The 18669-nt window shown below is 43.2% G+C and overlaps 1 protein-coding gene and 1 long non-coding RNA gene across 5 annotated transcripts; one reads left to right on the forward strand and one right to left on the reverse strand.

Annotated features, from left to right (window-relative positions):
* Window positions 1-50: 50 nt before the first annotated feature.
* Window positions 51-4071, forward strand: LOC124969259 (uncharacterized). Its single transcript, XR_007105945.1, has 4 exons — window positions 51-265; window positions 857-946; window positions 3493-3662; window positions 3801-4071. It is a non-coding gene; the product is annotated as an uncharacterized LOC124969259 (long non-coding RNA).
* On the reverse strand, window positions 3382-17003 carry Slc25a38 (solute carrier family 25 member 38). Of its 4 annotated transcripts, XM_047532121.1 has the most exons (8): window positions 16609-17003; window positions 12583-12725; window positions 10380-10501; window positions 9704-9788; window positions 7122-7301; window positions 6689-6857; window positions 4963-5129; window positions 3382-4003 (listed from the first exon to the last, which is right to left on the reverse strand). In XM_047532121.1, the coding sequence occupies exons 2-8, from the start codon at window positions 12670-12672 to the stop codon at window positions 3881-3883; spliced, it is 936 nt and encodes a 311-aa protein (XP_047388077.1). In that variant the 5' UTR covers window positions 12673-12725; window positions 16609-17003; the 3' UTR covers window positions 3382-3880. The 4 variants fall into 4 exon arrangements, with proteins under 4 accessions (XP_047388077.1, XP_047388079.1, XP_047388078.1 ...); XM_047532123.1 differs by lacking the exon at window positions 12583-12725; XM_047532122.1 differs by lacking the exons at window positions 12583-12725; window positions 16609-17003 and adding an exon at window positions 12035-12507.
* Between the last annotated feature and the right edge of the window lie 1666 nt (window positions 17004-18669).

The following is an 18669-nucleotide window of genomic DNA, read 5'->3' on the forward strand; positions in this document are numbered from 1 at the left end:
TCCAGCTCCGGAAGGAGGTCTCCCAGCGCAGGCGCAGAAGCGCTATTCAGAAGCGCTGGGTCCATCTTCGGGTTTACCAGTGGTGCCCGGACGTCCAGTTCCCATTACTACAGGTTATTCCTGTCCAGAACGCGGGGTAGACGGCCGAGACGTGCGTGACCATCTTACCGAGCGCGGGTGAACTTGGGCCCTTTCGTTGCCTGAGCTGCACCTGTCTTACTGTAATGTAGGAATGTGTGTGCAACACAGCAAGCCTAAATGTTAGGTAAACAAAACCTGAGGAAATATTTACCCGCATGTAATTCAGGTTTTAAATGTTCAGTTGAGGAAAGGTTTCCCGAAAAAATGAAAATAGAAAGGACAAGACTGTACACGTGAGCTTGTTAGCTTTGGTAGGAAAAAAAAAATTTTGCAATATCCACCTATAGGCGGTTAACAAAGATTTATTCCGTCCAATACAATTCCATCATGCAGCCACTGAAAAATAATGAAGCTATGTTCTATAAAAATAATTTATAGGATAAGGACGATTATGAAAAGATCTTTAAGTACTGTTACTAAAAGATGTCTATAAAGAAATAGCAAAACTGTTAATTATACAGCAGATCTCAACCCTAGTTGCACTTAGAAGCATTGGGGAGCTTTTAAATGTATCATTCCCAACCTCAGATTTAAAAAAAAAAAAAAATTTGTCGTTTATTTTACAAATAACTCCCAGATAATTCTAATGTGAAGCCAAGCTAAGAACCACATCTTATGAAAAGGGTGGTGACTCCCCCCCCCACCATTTTCTAGTATTTTAATTTTTTTCTATGAGGGACACAGCTTGTTTTCAAACTGAAACAAAACAATACAGGGCAATGGGCAGTGTTTCCAAAGCCAGATGGAACTCAATAGCCACTTCATTTCTGAGCTTCAATCCCATGAAACTGAGAAGGAAGAAAAGGTGAGTTATCCTTGGGGCTTGGAATGTGTTCTAGGGCCACTTGCCACTGGAATCAAATTTCAGTCTTATTTCGATGTTTGGAGACAATTAAGCTATTTCTTTTAATTTTATTTGCCCCCCACCCCAAAAAAGTCCGAAAAACAAAAACAAAAACCACCACCCAAGAGCTTCAGTGACTGAAATTCACCAGTCAGGTTTAAGGCAGCCAAATCTACATGGGGAAAACCATACTTGAGACTCATCACTTCCCCCCTTCCCCCAGGGGCCTCACCTACAGTTCCCTGGCCTCAAGATATGGGTCAGGAAACTAAAGAGGTCCTGAGAACACAGAACACCCTGCCATATCCAAGTTCAGGAGATAGCAACTTTGTCTAACCTGTCTTCTTTCTTTCAAGTCCTAAGTGCACATCCAGCACAAGGGCTCAACATGGAGATCACCACACTGGTGGGGTTTGGGTGCCACTATGAAGTTAGGAACTGCTTTATGCTCTCCCATAGTTCTACCCAAATTATTATTTTAAATAGGTCATTTTAATCTAAAACCTAAAGTATAAGCTTATTGTAAAATTATAAATCAGTAAGTAAACTTGTGTGTGTCATGGGATGAATCATGCCCCTCAAAGACATGTTGGAGTTCTATAGTACTTGTGGATGTGAACTTATTTGGAAATCGGGTCTATGTTTAATGAAGTTAAAATGAGGTCCTGAGTTAGGGTGACTGGAGTCCTTAAGAGAGAAATTTGGACATGGAGAGACATACACAGAGGAGAAAAACATTGTGAAGAGTGGGGGATCAGAGTGATACATGTGTAAACGTAGGAACGCCAAGGATTACCAGAAATTGCCAGGAAAGACAGACAAGGAATGGTTCTTGAGAACCTTCAGAGAGCATGATTCTGCCGAGCCACTGATTTCAGACTTCTCGTCTCCACAACTGAAAGAATTTCTGTTGTTATGGTGATCCAAGTTATGGTTAATTTGTTGATACACTCTATGAAACTAATACAATGTTCTAGGAACATTTACCCACTCAACCCTCACTACCACCCTAGGAGGTAGGAAATATTAACTATTCCTATTTACTAGGCACAATTCAATATGTCTAAGTAAATGAAATGCAGTCTTTCTACCTGTGCTACGTGGATCAGAACCCAGGTTAACCACAAGACCACACAACTCCCTTCTGCTCCTTGGATAAAGCAATTGCTGTCTCCTAAATTTGAAAGAAAATACTTAGATAGCCCCAATAGAAGGGCTATCAGACAATAGCAAGTGTTGAATGTGATGTAGAGAAATGAACCCCTATACACTGCTGCTGGGAATGTAAAGTGGTTTGGAAAACAGTTTTTGAAAACTTCCCAAAGTATTAAACAGTTATCATGTAGTCTAGCAATTCCACCCTTAAGTATATGCTCAAGAAAAATGAAAAAATACATCCAAACACTTGTACGTGAATATTCATGGCAGCATTATTTACAACAGCTTCAAAGTGAAATTAATCCAAATATTCATCTATTCATGAATGGATAAATAAAACCCAGTTGGCTGGCTGTGTCCTAGGGTTGTATATGTGTGAACTCAACCAACCTCTGATTAAAAATTATAAAATGAACAAAAAATATATAGATTCTTTTCTTGTCATTACAAGTTGATACATTATAATGCAGTGTATCAACTATTTGCAAGGCATTTACATTATATTTGGTGAGTAATTTAGAGATGATTTAAAATATAAGGGAAGATTATGTAGGTTATATGCAAATATTATGCCATTCTATATAAGGAAGTTGAGCATCCATGGGAGGGCCTGCACAAAATCTCCACATATGCTGTAGGTCAACTGTACGTGCATACTATAGAATATTATTTGGCCATAAAAAAGAATAAAGAATCAAACATGACATGAATTAACCTCAAAAACATATGCTAAGTGGAAAGAAGCTAAATACAACAGACTTCACTATGTATTATTATATGAAGTGCTCAGAAAAGGCAGATTTATAGACAAAGTAGATGAATGGTGGACTAGGGCTAGAAATGAAGAATTATGAATGGTTATGAGAGATCTTAAGGGAATGAAAATGTTCTAAAACTGATTTATGGTGATGGCTATATCAGTAATGTTACTAAAAATCACTGTATTGTACACTTGAAATAGATGAATTGTATATGTAATTTTTAAAAAAACAATTAGGTTTTTGTGACCTAAATAAGTTGACAGCTACCCTAAAACAAATTTGTTATTTTTAAACAGAATGATAAATACATTATTTAAATTTTCCAAACAGCTTTCAATGATAAAGTATATTACTTTATTAATCCACACTTTACTTGTGGAAAAAAGTCAGAATATCTTAGAGTTGAAACAGTGCAGGTGCCAACACCAAAAATTTTTCTTTGGACATTTAGAGACTAGGAAGTTATGGTCCCCATTCTCCAGAGCCTCTGAGAAGTTGATTAGGAACCAAGTAAATGACATCTTTTCTTTTTCCACCTGGCATCACTTCAGATAGTCTTCACCTGGTGACAGTGATCTCTCTTCTCAGATCCAGTGTTCCCCAGGTAGAGCTCCTCAGACATGGCAGGAGGTGTACAGCTTCTCTGAATTATGACTCCTTGCCCCAGCACATGCCCAAGGAGCTGTGGTGTGCAGGTAACTGAAGTAGAGCCACCTAGCAGGACTCTCTCTGGAAATGCCTGTCAAGTAGTTTGCAGGGTAAGCGAACCTGTCCCAACTTCCCAGTGTGCTGTATGTATTGATGACTCCTCTTCTGGGAGATCTGAAGTACCCAGTCAGGTCTCTCCTTGAATCAGGGACTGAAGGCAGTGACATTTCTTCCTGGTTTTTCATCAGACTCCAGATACTGAGATGAAGCAGCGCTTGACTGGAACCACGCAGGACGACAGATTCCACCCTTTCCTGGTCTTCTCTTGTCAGGACTTCAGGCCCATCTTGGCCATCATCTCTTCATAGACTGTCCACGCCATAGCTGCCATCAGAGTTCTGCGGAGGGTCCGGGGGACACTGCCTTGAAAGAAGCCACGCAACCCATGGTCCTATGATGAAAATAAAAGTCAAAACTCCAGAAACAAAGTGGCAATATAATTAACTATCCATCTGGCACCAGAGAGTCTCTACCTTACCCTATTTTTGAGTCTTAGTTTCTAAACTATATGCCATATCTATGAATAATGGGTCCAAGAAGATAACTAATGAACTTTAAAGAATGTTTTTTTGACCAGGTGTGGTGGTGCATGCCTGTAATTCCAGCAATTCAGGAGGCTGAGGCAGAAGGATGGAAATTCAAGGCTAGCCTCCACAACTTGGCAAGACCTTGTCCCAAAATGAAAAATGAAAAGGGCTGAAAAATTAAAAGCTCAGTATGGAGCAACTCTGGGTTTAATCCCTAGTACTAGAAAAAAAAAATTATTTTGCATAGTTGCTAGGCTTTAACTTTAAGCCTGCTCTATCTAAGAGAATTACCTACAAATCTTTTTTGGGGGGGGGTCGGGGCAGGGGAGGTGGAGGCATACTATGTATGACTCTTTTCTGACTATATTTTGACCTTCATTCTTAGAGTTCTGAGACCACCCAGATGTCCTGATTGACAGGTCTGGGTTATAGTTCAACATTCTGCATGTTGATGCACAAGGGATTATAATGTAAGTGCCCCTTCCCTGAAAAAAACATAGCTTTGGTGGTTCTCAACCTTGGCAACACATTGGAATTACTGGGGACCTTTAAACAAAACATTTCTGATTCTTCTTTTCTCACTGTGCTGGAGTTGAGCCCAGAGCATGCTAAGCACATGCTCCACCACTGAGCTATGCCCCAATCCCTTAAAAAAATAGTACTGATACTGCCCTCCCACCAGAATGCTGATATTATGGACCTAGATTTTAACTTGGGAATGGAGATTTCTAGAAGCTTCTCAAATGAGTGAAGGACAAGAACTACTCCTCTAGAGAGAGATCATTACCCACTACAAGAAACTGTACTCATTCTATGGTCTTACTTTGAAAATGATAGTTACTGCTTGGCCTATCCACTGAAACTTCACTGGGGAGAGCTGCATGTGGGTCTTGATAACATCTGCAGGTTGAGTTACCAGGGATGCCAGAATACCAGCAAATATCCCACAGCTGAAATTTATAACAGGAACAAAGGCTGCATCCAAATGGTCTGAAAGAGAACAAATGTAACATGGAGTTACAAATCTCATATTTATCAGACAAAGCTCAATGCAAGTTGTCCCTTCATTCTTCCCAAAAGTCAGAAAGATGTGAACTCAAGTTTAAGAATTAAAAATTTTAAAGGTACAACTAATATCTAAATGATAAAATTATCCCTAATGGGTCAAACACACTGTTATGTGCCTCCTGATATAAAAACTGTTATCACATCTTTGGTCCACTTGGTAGAAATGAGTAACTAAATCTAATCACTGAAATATATTATATAAACCCCAATTCAGGTGTACCAACTGGCCCATAATCTTGGAAATAAAAATTACTTCAAAGTACACTACTGGAATAATGACAGAAATCAGAATATGGACTACAGATTGAAAAATTTTACCTGTGTTAAACTTCCTGAATTTGATAAAATAGATGGTTACATGAGGGCCTGTTCTTGTTCTTAGGAAATACACACTGAAATATTTAAGGGTAAGGGGGTGTCATGTTTGCAGCTTACTGTCAGTTGTTTTAAAGATTTATACATTGTACTATTCTTGTGGCCTTTTTCATAAGTTTAACATTATTTCTAAATACTAAATTTTTAAAAATTTTAAGATGAGTTGAGAATTACAAATATACTTTCAGGAACCATAGATGCAGCTCAGTGATGGAGTGCATGCACAAAGTCCTGGGTTCAATCCCTGGCACAAACAAACAAAAAATCACTTCTATGCTTCTTTATTGCTTTAAATTTCTGCTGAAAAATAAAGCTGTGACCTGCAGGGTCACCCCTCCTGGGATAGCTAATCTCCCAAAGTACTCCAACTGCAGCTGATCACCAGTTCCGATGGCAGGCATTCCAGTTTCCCTAATTAGCTACAGACTCTTTATTGAATGCAGGCTCATTCTACAGAATGCGTTTCTAGCAACATCTTGCTCTGTTTGGGTGGATGTTTACCACTCACAGATTTTGCTCACGTCTAGTCCAACATAAGCTTACTGGTGGGTGGGCCTAGCTGAAACCCTGAGATTTGGCAGCTTTACCTCTATCCAAAAGGCGGGCTCAAAACAGCATTAACTAGGAACACAGCAAGGGTGAAAATAATATTTTTTTCTCAAACTTCTAACCCATCAGTGTTTCCCAAACTTTAATTACATTAAGTGCTTCTAGAAAGATACAGACTCACAGGTCGTACCCAAAAGCTTCTCATCTAGGAGGTCTTGGATGGGACCCAGGAATTTTACGATCAAGTTTGGGATGTACTATTGCAGAACCTCTGCAAAACACATTAATCCTCACCCAGTCTACCCCCATCTGCCAAATTATAGTACCATCAGTACACTTAGATCGAAGAGGATATAAACTCCAAAGGCAGTGGCCAAGTCTGTCATACCCACCGTTGCATCCCAGCACCTCGCCCAAAATTGGACATAATCTTAGTATGGCTCAGTTCTGAAAACTGGTAAGAATAACAAACATAACAACAAAAGAATAACAAATAAAACAGGAAGAACTCAATGTCTCGGGGATACCTCTTTTCCATCACCTTCCTTTACCCTTACCATGGAGCACTAGGCTTTTGGTCTGGCTGTAAAACAGCAGGTAAATTCCTGAAAAGGGTGCATCACGAAGGAGAGTTGCTGTCAGGCCGCTGAACAGGCCTCGGTGTCCCTCACTGCGGTAGATGCTTCTCAGGGCTGCGTAGATGCTCTCGTAGCCATATTTCCCACTCTACAAAGGGAGCACAGATCCAGTGACTGGTATGGAGGTCTTGCATTGGAGTAGTGACCCCAGCTGACTTTTCAGGTTATGCAGTGTCACCAAGGCACTATGGGCTCTAGCTCACACATGGCTTGGCCTTCCTACACAATGAGTTCTCTGACCACATCCAACTCTAAGTCAGACTATAAGTCAGGAGTTGACACTAGTGGTCACTACCCAACAACCCATTGGCTCTGTGTACCAACCCTGAAGTCCTAAAGCAGTCAAACTCACCTCATAACGTGTCTTGATCACTGTGATAGGTGACATGCAAACCCCTGCAACAGAGCGAGAGCCCATGCCCAGCATGATCGACTCCAGGGCAGTCGGGGGATGGCCTCGCAAGAAATACTGCTTCAAACAGTAGAGGGTGCCAAAGTAGATTCCAACTCCAGGGACACATCTCACGATGGACTGCAGAAAAGGTCAGAGGGAGGAATGATGAAATCGAAGACCCAACACCATTAGCTGGGTTTTCCCAAAAGACCGCAAGGTGATTTACATGCAGGTAGTTTATTGAAGGTACAGAGAGAACAACAACAAGGAGTGGGGGAAGAAAAGAGAGAAGGCAGCCAAAAAAAGGATGTACTACAAAAGCAGGTACAGTTGTGGGCAACTTAATCCCTTTGGGCATACTGGGAATCAGTGAAGAACACACCTCCGAGTTAGTCCTCCATCTGAGGGGGGAGGTGAAGTTTAAACATCAACCCATTATTTAGTGGTTGAGGTCTGTGTGGGTTGGGGTAGGCATTAATGCCATGGCAATTCTAGCAAAGTGAGTCCTTAGGGCCAGAAAAAGCCCTTGGGGAAAGAAATACAAGTGTATTTCACTTTCAATAAAGTGGTAAGGAGTGAGAATCCACTGACAGGCAGAGGGAGTGGGTCAGCTAGTCTGTTGCAGAGACTGTGCCACACTAACAAATCACACCCAAGGTATACAGATGCAATATTTCTGCTGAGCCCTCAAACACAAGCTAGTGACAGTACAAGAGATAGGCAGGAAGTGCAGTAGTCCCCTCTTATCTGTGGAGGATATGTTCCAAGACCCCAATGGATGACTGAAACAGTGGACAGTACCAAACCCTACATACAGTATGTTTTTTCCTATACTGTGCATAATAACTATGATAAAGCTTCATGCATAAATTAGGCCCATAACTAATAAAAAATACAATAATTATAACACTATAATAAAAAGTTATGTGACTGTGGTCTTTCTCTCTCTCTCTCCCAAAATAGCTTATACAGTACTCACCCTTCTTCTTGTGATAACAGATGACAGTGCCTACCTGGTGGGATGAAGTGAGGTGAGTGACACTACGACCAACCTTATGACAACAGAAGGATCACAAGGAGGATCACACAGCCACCAACCTCAAGGGCTGAAAGTCAGGAGCAGGTGATGTCAATGGTTGGGGAGCCTTGATAGTTGAAGGACTTTTTGCCAAAATCTTTTGGAAGAACATTGTACCTGAGAGTTATGATCTCTTTAACTCATTCAAGTACTGCTCCAGAGACTGTCATCCTTTGGTGACGAGTTGGGTGACTTTAATGCTGCATTCTCTCCAAGGATCATATCCCATAATTTTGTCCTTTAATGTATGTGCAATTCAAAACACTTCAGCAAGTTTTAATAATGTCCATGTTGTTGGCTCTGCTTCAGTTTCTTCCTTTTCTTCTCCCTTTGTTCATGACTCAATAAGTGTGTCCAATTCCTCATTTGTTAACACCTCTTCATGGTCTTCATTCAATATGTTCTTCCACTTCATCAAGCATGTCCTTCCGTGATTTATGCCATGGTGCCTTTTACACTTTTATGAATATAGATCCTGTTGGGCATCTTACAGGGAAGTTTGGCTTCATCAAATTGAAGACTTGCTTTCTCTTTACTGAACTTCTTCAACTTTGCCAGAAATGTGGCAGTGACTTCATCAGCAGATACAGCCACTCCAGTAAGTCCTACATTTTTCATTCCAAACTTATCTCTGAATCCATGTAACCATCCCTTACTTGCAGTAAATGGCTTCCTGTCATTCATCGCAGGGGACCCCTTGCTGAAGTCTCCCTATAGGCTCAGCGCTTTCTGGTGCAACATACTGTTGTCAATTAGAACCTGTTTTTTGTTCATTACCCACAAATGTAATGCCTTTTCAATCCACACTAAGAACTTGTCACATACTGGGTCTGTAACTTTGCAGTTTGAAGTGCAATAGCAAAACTAGAATGAATTTCTTTTTCCTTCTTTACAACTTCATAAAGATTCACTTTTGCCAAAGCTCTTAGCAATCTCTGTATACACTGTTTTTTCTTTCCTTATTAACTCAAGAACTTTTACTTTTCACTTAAAGGAAGCACTTTACAGCTTCTCTTTGGCATATTCCAATTGCTAGCCTCACTGCTCTTGCTCTTTGGGGCCATTATTAAGCACAATATGGTTACTTAAACATAAGCACTAATTCCCCAACAGTCTGATTACTGACACAGCTATTAAGTGACTAATAGGTGGTGATGTACACAAGTGTGGATATGCTGGACAAAGGGATGATTCACCTCTAGGGCTGGATAGTGAAGGACTGTGAGATTTCATAAAACTACTCAGAACAGTGCACAATTTAAAAATTTATCATGCCTGAAACTTAATATTTTTGAACTGGGATTGACTGCAGGTAACTGAAACCACAGAATGTGAAACCACAGATAAGGTGGGACCCACTGTACTCCCACCGCTTCCTAAGGAGCTGTAGAGGTACATGAGCAAATGACTGGTTATCAAAGAAAAGTGCTGCAAGAGAACCCAGACCCAGAAGGGAGCTTACAGGGGACATCCCTTTCCAAAGGCCCAAAAGACTCTCTGTGCGAACCACCTTCAAGAATACAGCCAACATCCCAACACGCTTGGACCTGAAGGCAGACAAAATGGAGACAGGAAAAGTCACATAGATCACTTCCTCATAAAAAAATTCTCCACCCAAAGACTCCTTTGTATTTACTCTTCCCTAAAATACTTAGGAATCCCTACACTGCATCTTAGAATTACTCTTGACTTCCCATGTTTTTGTGGTTTGACAAATACGTTTATCTGCCCGTTCACACTGGAATGGAATAACATTTTATATACACTTTATATACTTCCCATGGTGCTGAGCTCCACAGAGAAGCACAAAAGAGACACAACCGATGTTATTTCCAGAAAACCACCCACTATCAAGTAGTACCTTTATGACATCATGAGCTAGCACAATAAAATGCAAATGTCACTGAGGCAGATCCTCTAGAGATGCTCAGGAAGGACCCCACTTAATGAACAAGAAACATCAAATATAAAAAAATATATTCACTGAAAACATTATACACAAAACACAGAAGCTGGGCATAGCTTGTGCTTCTCTTTGAGCATCCAACAGAATGGAAGTTGAATTAACTGGAAAGATGATCCAGTATCTGAGAAATTGAACCCAGTTCCTCAGTGAAATGTGGAGCAGCAGACCCTACCCATGGTCTGAGGGTTGGAGAGTCTGCAGGCGTGTTTTAAGAAGATCCAGGGGCTGGAAAAGGAGGGTAGAACAGGTCCCACTGATGGAGCCACACAGGAAGGCCTTGATTACTGGATGTAACTGCAGGATAAGAGAGCATTGTGTCAGCAGCTCCGCCTATCAAGTCATACACCTTTCTCCACAGCTGGACCAGTGACTTCTTCTAGAAGGGTCTTTCAAAAACTCACCTGCTGGTGCCTCATCTTTATATATTAGATAAGATGGAAATTAATAATACTGGAACCTTGCTGAGGATATTGCGCCCTATAAGAGCTATTCCCCTTAGCTTAGTGTTGCTAATAATTTTGCTCCTTGAGCAAAAAGACTGAGCACATGTCTACTTCCATGCCACTGACCAAACTTACCATACTTTGTCCCACTCAAAAAAGTACTGATATCTCTTTATCTTTGGAAAAGCAAACTCAACTGAGTATAGGGTTTTAACTCTATTTGGTTTCCAGGCTCCCTTGGCTGCACAACCTATAGATATTTATAAGATCAGGTAAAAAATAAATGAAACCTTAATCTTAGCTATGATGTATGAGAAGTTGCACTTCTGGTATAATCTATGAACTTCATTTAAAACTCTCCCTTTCTCCTATCCACCCATCTCACTGGGACCTACAGGGATCACAGATGGCTCTACAGACCAGTATCCACTCCTGGGTTTGTTGTCTCTCCTTCAGCCCTGGCACTGTACACATGCTGGCTTATCTATAGGCACCATCCGGAGGAGTTCGAAGACAGAATCTATCTACCTCAAGCACACTGCAGAGCCTCAGCTCCCAGCACTGGTACGACTGTGACAACACTGTGTCCTCTTTCCAGGCCCCCAGAACCCAGTAGCACAAATGATAATGAAAAGGCACTTTTAAAAAGACTTCTTTTCCAAGGAAGACACTTGGCAAATTTCATCTAAAAAAAATCCTTCTCCCTCATTATGCAGCACTTGTATTACTGTAGCCCTAAAATATTAAGATAAATGTAGTTTGCCATTATACATATCACATAATCACCTAGGAACTGAAATGTCTAGTAAGTAGTACTTGTTTCACAGAAAAGACAGATCATCACAAAATATATATACATAAACACAAAAGAAAGATCATCCCAAGTGCCACCATGAACAAGTTATAACTGCAGTGACTTAGCAGACCATTGGGAAGGACTAAATAAATTCAGAAATTAAAGACTGGAGTTTACAACCATGTTCCAATAGCCCTGAAGTGGCAGCAGGTGTTTTGATAAGACAATAGATAAAATCAAACAAAGGTGTTCCTTTTTTTTTTTTTTTTTTTTTTTTTTTTTGATACCAGGGATTAAACCAGGGGCACTTAACCACTCAGCCACATCCCCAGTCCATTTCTTATATTTTATTTAGAGGCAGGGTCTTACTGAGTTGCTTAGGGCCTCACTAAGTTGCTGAGGTTGGCTTTGAACTTGCAATCCTTCTGCCTTAGCCTCCCGAGCCGCTGGGATTACACGCTGTACCACCTCACCTGGCAAAGGTGCACATTTTGACAGGTCTACATGAGCCCAACTCCCTCTCGCCCAGAGATGCCCTGCTTTTCTGCTAACCAATATTCCAAGAAGATCTGTGTTTCTCAGCCTCACCTGAGACTCTGCAGCATCCGGGAATGCTGCTGCTTCACACACTGGGCCTCTGCCTTCCATTGGCTTCTCTCTTCTGCTTGGAAACATGCTCCAAAGTCATCTTTCCAGCCTGATGTTACATCATCTTCACTCACTCTTTGTCAGTCATTTCTCAGCCCCCCAGTTTGCCATCCAGCTAAATATCCTCCACTAAAGTAACTCTGAGGGCTCACTAAGGACCTGCATGCTCTTTCCTGTCCTATCCCTGTCTTTATCTTACTTGGACTTTCTGATGCATCTGACACAGGTCCTCTCAGTTTGGGTTTCTCCCTCTTCTTTTCTGGCTCCCCTTCCAAGTCTCCTTTTCCTTGGCCTGCCCTTTAAGATGGTGCTGCTCCTCTTATCTCCTCTGTCTGCAGCCCTCTTTGGGCAACCTCACACACATGCTAGTAACGCCCACATCTCTGGCCCAGATTCCACTAACTCAACACCTCCTCCTTCAGTCTCACAAGAATCTCAAACTCAACAAATGCAAAATGGAAACTCGGTCAACAGTTCTCCACACACACCTGCCTCTCCTCCAATCCACACTGGGATACTCCGGGCATCAGGCTGGAAACCCAGAAGACATGTAAGGCTTGTTCTGCCTGCAGCTTCATGACTGTGTCCTGCTGGCTGGGCCCTTAGTTTTCCCAGTCTGCCCCTTGTCAACCTAAATAACAGAGAAAGGCTCTTTAAAGAATAAGAAGTTTGTTAGTGCACACCTGTAATCCCAGATACTTGGGAGGCTGAGGAAGGAGGATCTCAGGGCTAGCCTGGGCAACTTAGTGAGACCCTATCACAAAAATAAAATACAAAGGGCTGGGGCTTTAGCTTAGTGGTAGAGTGCTTCCCTACCATGGGTGAAGATCTAGGTTCAATACCCAAAACTGCATTTAAAAAAATAAAAAGAAAAAGGAAATAGCTTATTCAGGAGTGAGTAGGGAATTTGCAAATCTGGGGTCTGTGTGCTATGATGGATCACAGGCCCATCAGAGGAGATTATTGCAAAGGGAATATTTTAAAAACAGACAGAAATTCAACATGTAAAGTGTTTTAAAAAACAAGAATTACAGGTCACAGAGTTCATTGTAGGAACTACATTGGCTAACTGGTAGTACTGGCTGTTACTAGGGATTTGACCTTGACAAGTTGTGTTTAGCAAAGCTACTTGCAAGATTATGGTTAGGTCTGGCAAAGTCTCTTGTGATAGTTTTTGCTATCAGGCAAATATGCACGAGGACCCTGCTGGTTCCATTTAGTTTGGTTTTGACATAAGTTATTCCATTTTGGTGCTAACTACTCTCATACTCCCATGGATCCATCTCTTTGGCTTCCTTGACAGTCTCCAGTCTCAGGGGTGCCAAGCTACCCTCCAGGTCACTCTCAGAGTAGCACTGGGTAAGGCATTTACATCTACCACCTCAAAATCTCATAACCCCAGGAGCTAGGAATTTAAATCTATTTTACAGATCAAATGGAAGTTCACAAAAGCTGGGAATGTGTCCTAAGTCAGAGGCATTGAAGCCATTGGTCAAAACTCAAAATTCATGCTCTTTTTGCTATATCTCCACTAAAGTGAAAATCTAGGATATTCAGGCTGCTCAGTTGCACACCAATGCTGACTTGAAATCCTCTTCTTTTTTTTTTTTTTTTTTTTTGGCTTCAGGTATTAACACTGGTCATGGTTTCCTCCCACTTCTCTGGCCTCTCTTTTATTTATTTATTTATATATATATATATATATATATATATATATATATTTTATTATTATTGTATACAAATGGGATACATTCTGACCTCTCTTTTAAATGAAGACTTCCTTTTCTTCCCTGGAACCAGGCTTCCATGCTCCTCAACCATTCCCATGGCTTCACTTACAACCTCCTTCTGGAGATTTGGACCCACACAGTCACTTGCTCCGATGTTCCACAAGCACCTCAGGTGACATTTCCAACCATGAACCATCCCCGCTCCTCACCTCCAATTTGCTCCTCCTCCAGGATGCCCCATCCCAATGAATGCACTCTCATTTATCTACCTAGCTTCCTGGCCAAAATGCCAAGCACAATCCCTGACTTATCTGCTCCACACTTACTCATTCACCTCTTGAACAGCTCTCAAATCTACTCGTTTGGCTCAGGACCCATCATTTCTTGCCTTCTTGACTGCCATCAACTCTTCACCTCATCTCTTTGACCTGCTAGCTAACACTCTACCCTGCAACCAGAGTCATCTTTTAAAACTGCAAATCTGACCACAGTGCTTCTAGGTGCAAAACCCTTCAATGAAAAAGTTAATGTTTTATACAATTTTAAGTTATCAACTTAAAAAAAGAGTAGATGTGATGAAAACACAAGTACTGATAAATGTGTTAGAAACTACAAAGTATCCCTGTAGCAGATGCCTACAGTCCCTGTGGCACATGTCTCCAGTCCCAGCCTGGGCACCTTAGCAATACCCTGTCTCTAAATAAAATATAAAAAGGGCCGGGAATGTGGCTCAGTGGTAGAACACCCCTGGGCTCAATCCTTTGTACTGAAAGAAAAAGAAAGAAACAATGTCATTAGTACTCATTGAATTAAAAAAAAAAATTTTAAAGTCAACACCCTTTAATTGCTCTACATTCCTCTCAGGATAAAATCTAAACTTCAGACTGCAAGGCTTTCCTGAATCACACAGCTCCTTCTTTACCATTTTTGTGTTTTTCTCACTGTCTCTCTCAAATGCAATTCCTCTGCCATAATGGAGGCCTGCCTTCCTTCCTCTCACCCCAGAAAACTGAGATATTGTCTCTCTGCCCTAACTCATTTATTGCTCCCTAACTCCCCTGCTTCTGGGTCCAGTGCCCTCTCCCCAGGATTCCTGCAGCAGCACCCATGCCCATCTCCTTATAACTAAGAGTCCAGGACAAGAAGACAACTCCTGTCTGTCTTCTTCATGGTGCTCTCAAGAACTGGGCACAGTAGGTGTTCAACAATGATAAATGAATTGCTCTTGCCACCTACTGGGAAACCTGCACATGCCTATCCCTTGAGCGCACATCCCCAGGATAAGATTCAGAGGGTCCTGGGTGCCTCATTCCACAAGAGGTTAATCTCCCTTAGCTCTCTCCAGCCCTTCTCCCTCCAGCAATTCTCTTAGGTGCTGCTTCCCAGGGCTCCCTCTGTTATTGCATCTAATTGATTTTAAGGTTGCAATCCTTCACCTCTGGGCCCCTGATTATAGAAATGTCTTTATTTTCACAGCACAGTGACTGGAAATATTATTGACTCAATATTTGTTGAGTAAACTGACAGACCCCATAACATTTTTAATTTTATAATTTTTCAGGTCTATGAACAGAGTAGATGCTAAATATATGTCAGAAGTATAGATTAACTCTTAATAGGTAACATAAAAACAAAAAAGCAGGTAATTGAGTGGTCTTAAGATTTTTTTCAGTGGTAGATAGCACATCCTTTGTGAGCGTACTTAATTCTTTCTTCTTTTCCTTTCTTTCTTTGTGGTGGCCCTGCTAAATATGTACTCTACCACTGATCTGCACCTCCAGCCTTCTAGATTTAATTTTTAAACACTGCTCAATTACTCATGGGAAATAAGATGAATAACTCATTTTTTTAGGTGTGAGAGGGGTAAGGCGAGAAAATAAAAAAATAACACAAACACAAAGGTGTTTGATAACAGTTTGCAAACTGATTCCACAAATAATTCCTATTCTACTAAAAACTATTCTAAATCCAATTCAGATCTGGAGGTGAAGGCTGGCGGGCCAGAAAAAGGCAAGCAGATTTTCAAAACCATGAACATGTAGCTGCTGCGGCTGCCTTTAAATTTTTTTAAAAAGAAAAATTCCTAGCCATATTCCTATCCTTAACTCAGGACCCGCCCCCAGCGCAACCGCGCCCCCGCCTCCACCAATCACCAGCGAGGACTCGGAGCAATCACCCTCGGGGCCGTCGGCCTCGCCCCCACCAACGCCTCCGCCTCCACCAATGGCGGCTGGGCGGCCCGCCCGCGGCAGCCAGTACGGACTGCAAGGGGCGTGGCGTCGCGGCGCCCGCGAACCCGCCTGCCACAGGTGGTTTCGAGGCTGAGCCCGGCAGGTGCCTAAGCGTTGGCCGGCTGGCTTGCTGGGCCCGCTCGCTCCGGCTACTACGGCTCCCCAGGCTCAGGCGCGATCCCTGGCCTTGCTACGGTTCAAAGCTCCGCGCGGCTGCCCTCCCATCTATCACTCCAGGAACCGCCCTCGGAGCAACTTCTGGTGGCGCGCACAGTGCCGGGTCCCCGCGGGCACACTCCCCGCAGGTCGCCCGGGTCGCGGCGATACGGCCGCTCTCCCCAGACGTCAACCCAGCGGCGGGGCTCGGCCAGCACATCACAGGGTGTGGGCGGCAGCTCCTCCCGTCCCCGCCCTTCGTGAATCCCACAGCCCAGTTTTATCACTCCCGCCACGTCCCAACCCTGAGCGCACCTGGCGTGTGCAAAGGGTCCCCCCAGAGCCTCGAATCCACCCGAGTGGGAACCCCTTCCTTCCCTTCTCGCAGGCTCCTCACCATAAGCGTCTCTACCGTGTCTCCGACATCTTGGGGAGGCAGCAGCGCTGGGCGCACCTTCTGATTCATTGGAGAGGAGAACCGCGAGAGCTCCGGGCCGGGTGCCTCGATGGCCCCGAGGCCCGGCCCTGAAGACTGCGGAGGGAGATGAGACGACGCGGTAGCCAAGCAACGCGTCGGGGTCTCGGGAAGAAGGCGCTCTGAGCTCCCAGCGCCAGTTCGGCCTGTGCGTCCCAGTTACGTCCACGCCGGGACCTTGCGCGGAAGCTACTAGCCGTTCTTCATTAGCTCCGCAGGCTCGGTGGCTCAGCTCTCCAGCCTACCTCGCCCATCCCGCCCCGCCCAAGTCCGCGGCGCTGGAGGGGCTGGGTCCTATGAGTACCGGGGAAGAGAAAGCCAAGGGAACCGGATGAAAGGGCACGATTTCGCTTCCGGGTGCGTCGCTGGGTCACACGCCTGGTGAGCGTGTCTTTAGTGCCACCTGGTGGAAGCGCCCAGAACTACCGGGTCCGTTGTTCTCTGCCCGGGCTTGTTGAAGGAGAGGGAGAGGGAGAGGAAGAGAGAGAGAAAGTAAGATGAACCCAGGGGCGCTCTTTACAGTGAACTACACCCCATCCTCCTCCCTTTTAAAAAACTAACGTGTCATTTGCTTTCTGGCTTAGATTCAGGTCACGTGATGCTTTCCCATTCCAGAGATTGTAGACACCCTCTATACAATTATAAATGTGAAAATATGAACTCTTCTTAAAATTTTATTCACATTAAGGTTTGATACCTGGAGAAGTTTCTGCCATCAGAGGAGAGAGCTAAAGTACTCATGGGAGCTGGAGTGAATGGGACCGACAGAATCTATTCCAGCAGTCTTTGGTTTCCTGCTTCTCTGCCTGCAAGGGAAATGAGCTTGTAGTCCTTGCAGCTGGGTCGGCTCACTCGGAAGAAGATGGCTGGAATGGCAAAGAATACTGGTGAATCAGCCCCGCAAGGTCTTTCTGTCTACTTGGAGTCAGAACTACTTTCAGAAACATCTAAGTTCTCTCTTCTGATGCCAAAGCAATAAGCACACCTTTACCCTTTGGAAGCCAGTAGGGGTAGAAAGGGGAGAGACCACTGATAACCTCCCATTTTCATAGAAGTCTCTAAGCTTAGTGCTCTCAGAGAGGTCTGTAAATGTCTTGTGATGATCTCCATCCTTAAGGCTGAAAGAGAAGCCTTAAGAGTCACCAAGGACCCTGTCTTCAGCAGAGGGGGAAGCCACTGTCTGTGCCGGCTTTTAAGGATGGGTACAAACAGAAGGAAAAGGGAATTCTAGTGGCCTTACCAAAAGCCTCGGCATAGGGTGGTCCTGTTGCTGCTTTGGGCTCCACAGGAGAGAAACACCTTTCCTCCTGTGCCAGTGACCTTTGCTTCTAGTCTCATCACCCAGCCCAAGGTGACCGAACTACAAGAGAGCAGTAAGCGAGAGCAGCTGGTCTCCAAGGGAGGGATGGGTAAATATGGGGGTGGCCTGTGTCCCTACAGAGTGGGGTCCTCAAATTCTACTCCAAGGGCTGAGAGGTCATCAGGAACAGAAGAAAGATGAGCTGTAAAGCAAGCTCAGACAGTGTTGTATTATGTGGAAATCAAAGATCACTTTATCAACATCTCAGCACACCAGTTCCCCATCTTCTGGAAAAATCAGACTTTTCTCATTTTACTCTTGTCTTCCCAACCAGGAATTTTATGCAACATTTTTACTACCCATAAGCACATATTTTCTGGTCATGATTCTCCAAGGTCCTAAGTGGTCTGAATTGCCCACAGGGATGAGAATGTGACAGGCTGACAGATTTGGCTCCATGGAAATGTTGTAGGCCAGGCTATATGGACAATGACTAAATAGACTCCATTTTGCTCTGAGACTCCATGCTATGTTGGAAATGCTTCTCCCATGGGATCACCCCGCCTCTGTACTCATCAACAGTTACTTAGCTTCTCCTGCCTCTGTATCCATCATCAGTTACTTAGCATGACGTGTTTGGCAATAAAAAATGACAAAATGACAATTCTTATATAATGAAAAAT

Source organism: Sciurus carolinensis, chromosome 17, assembly GCF_902686445.1.
Source record: "Sciurus carolinensis chromosome 17, mSciCar1.2, whole genome shotgun sequence".
NCBI lineage: Eukaryota > Metazoa > Chordata > Mammalia > Rodentia > Sciuridae > Sciurus > Sciurus carolinensis.

Excerpts from the sequence above, each read along its gene's own strand:
- Slc25a38 (XM_047532121.1), bottom strand. The coding sequence starts at position 12,672 with ATGAAGCTGCAGGCAGAACAAGCCTTACATGTCTTCTGGGTTTCCAGC. Across the intron at positions 7,302-9,703 it reads TTTGGAAAGGGATGTCCCCT|TCCATCGTGAGATGTGTCCC; the intron begins GTAAGCTCCCTT and ends CCTTTTCTGCAG. Across the intron at positions 4,004-4,962 it reads CAGTAACTATCATTTTCAAA|GACCATGGGTTGCGTGGCTT; the intron begins GTAAGACCATAG and ends TTTTCATCATAG.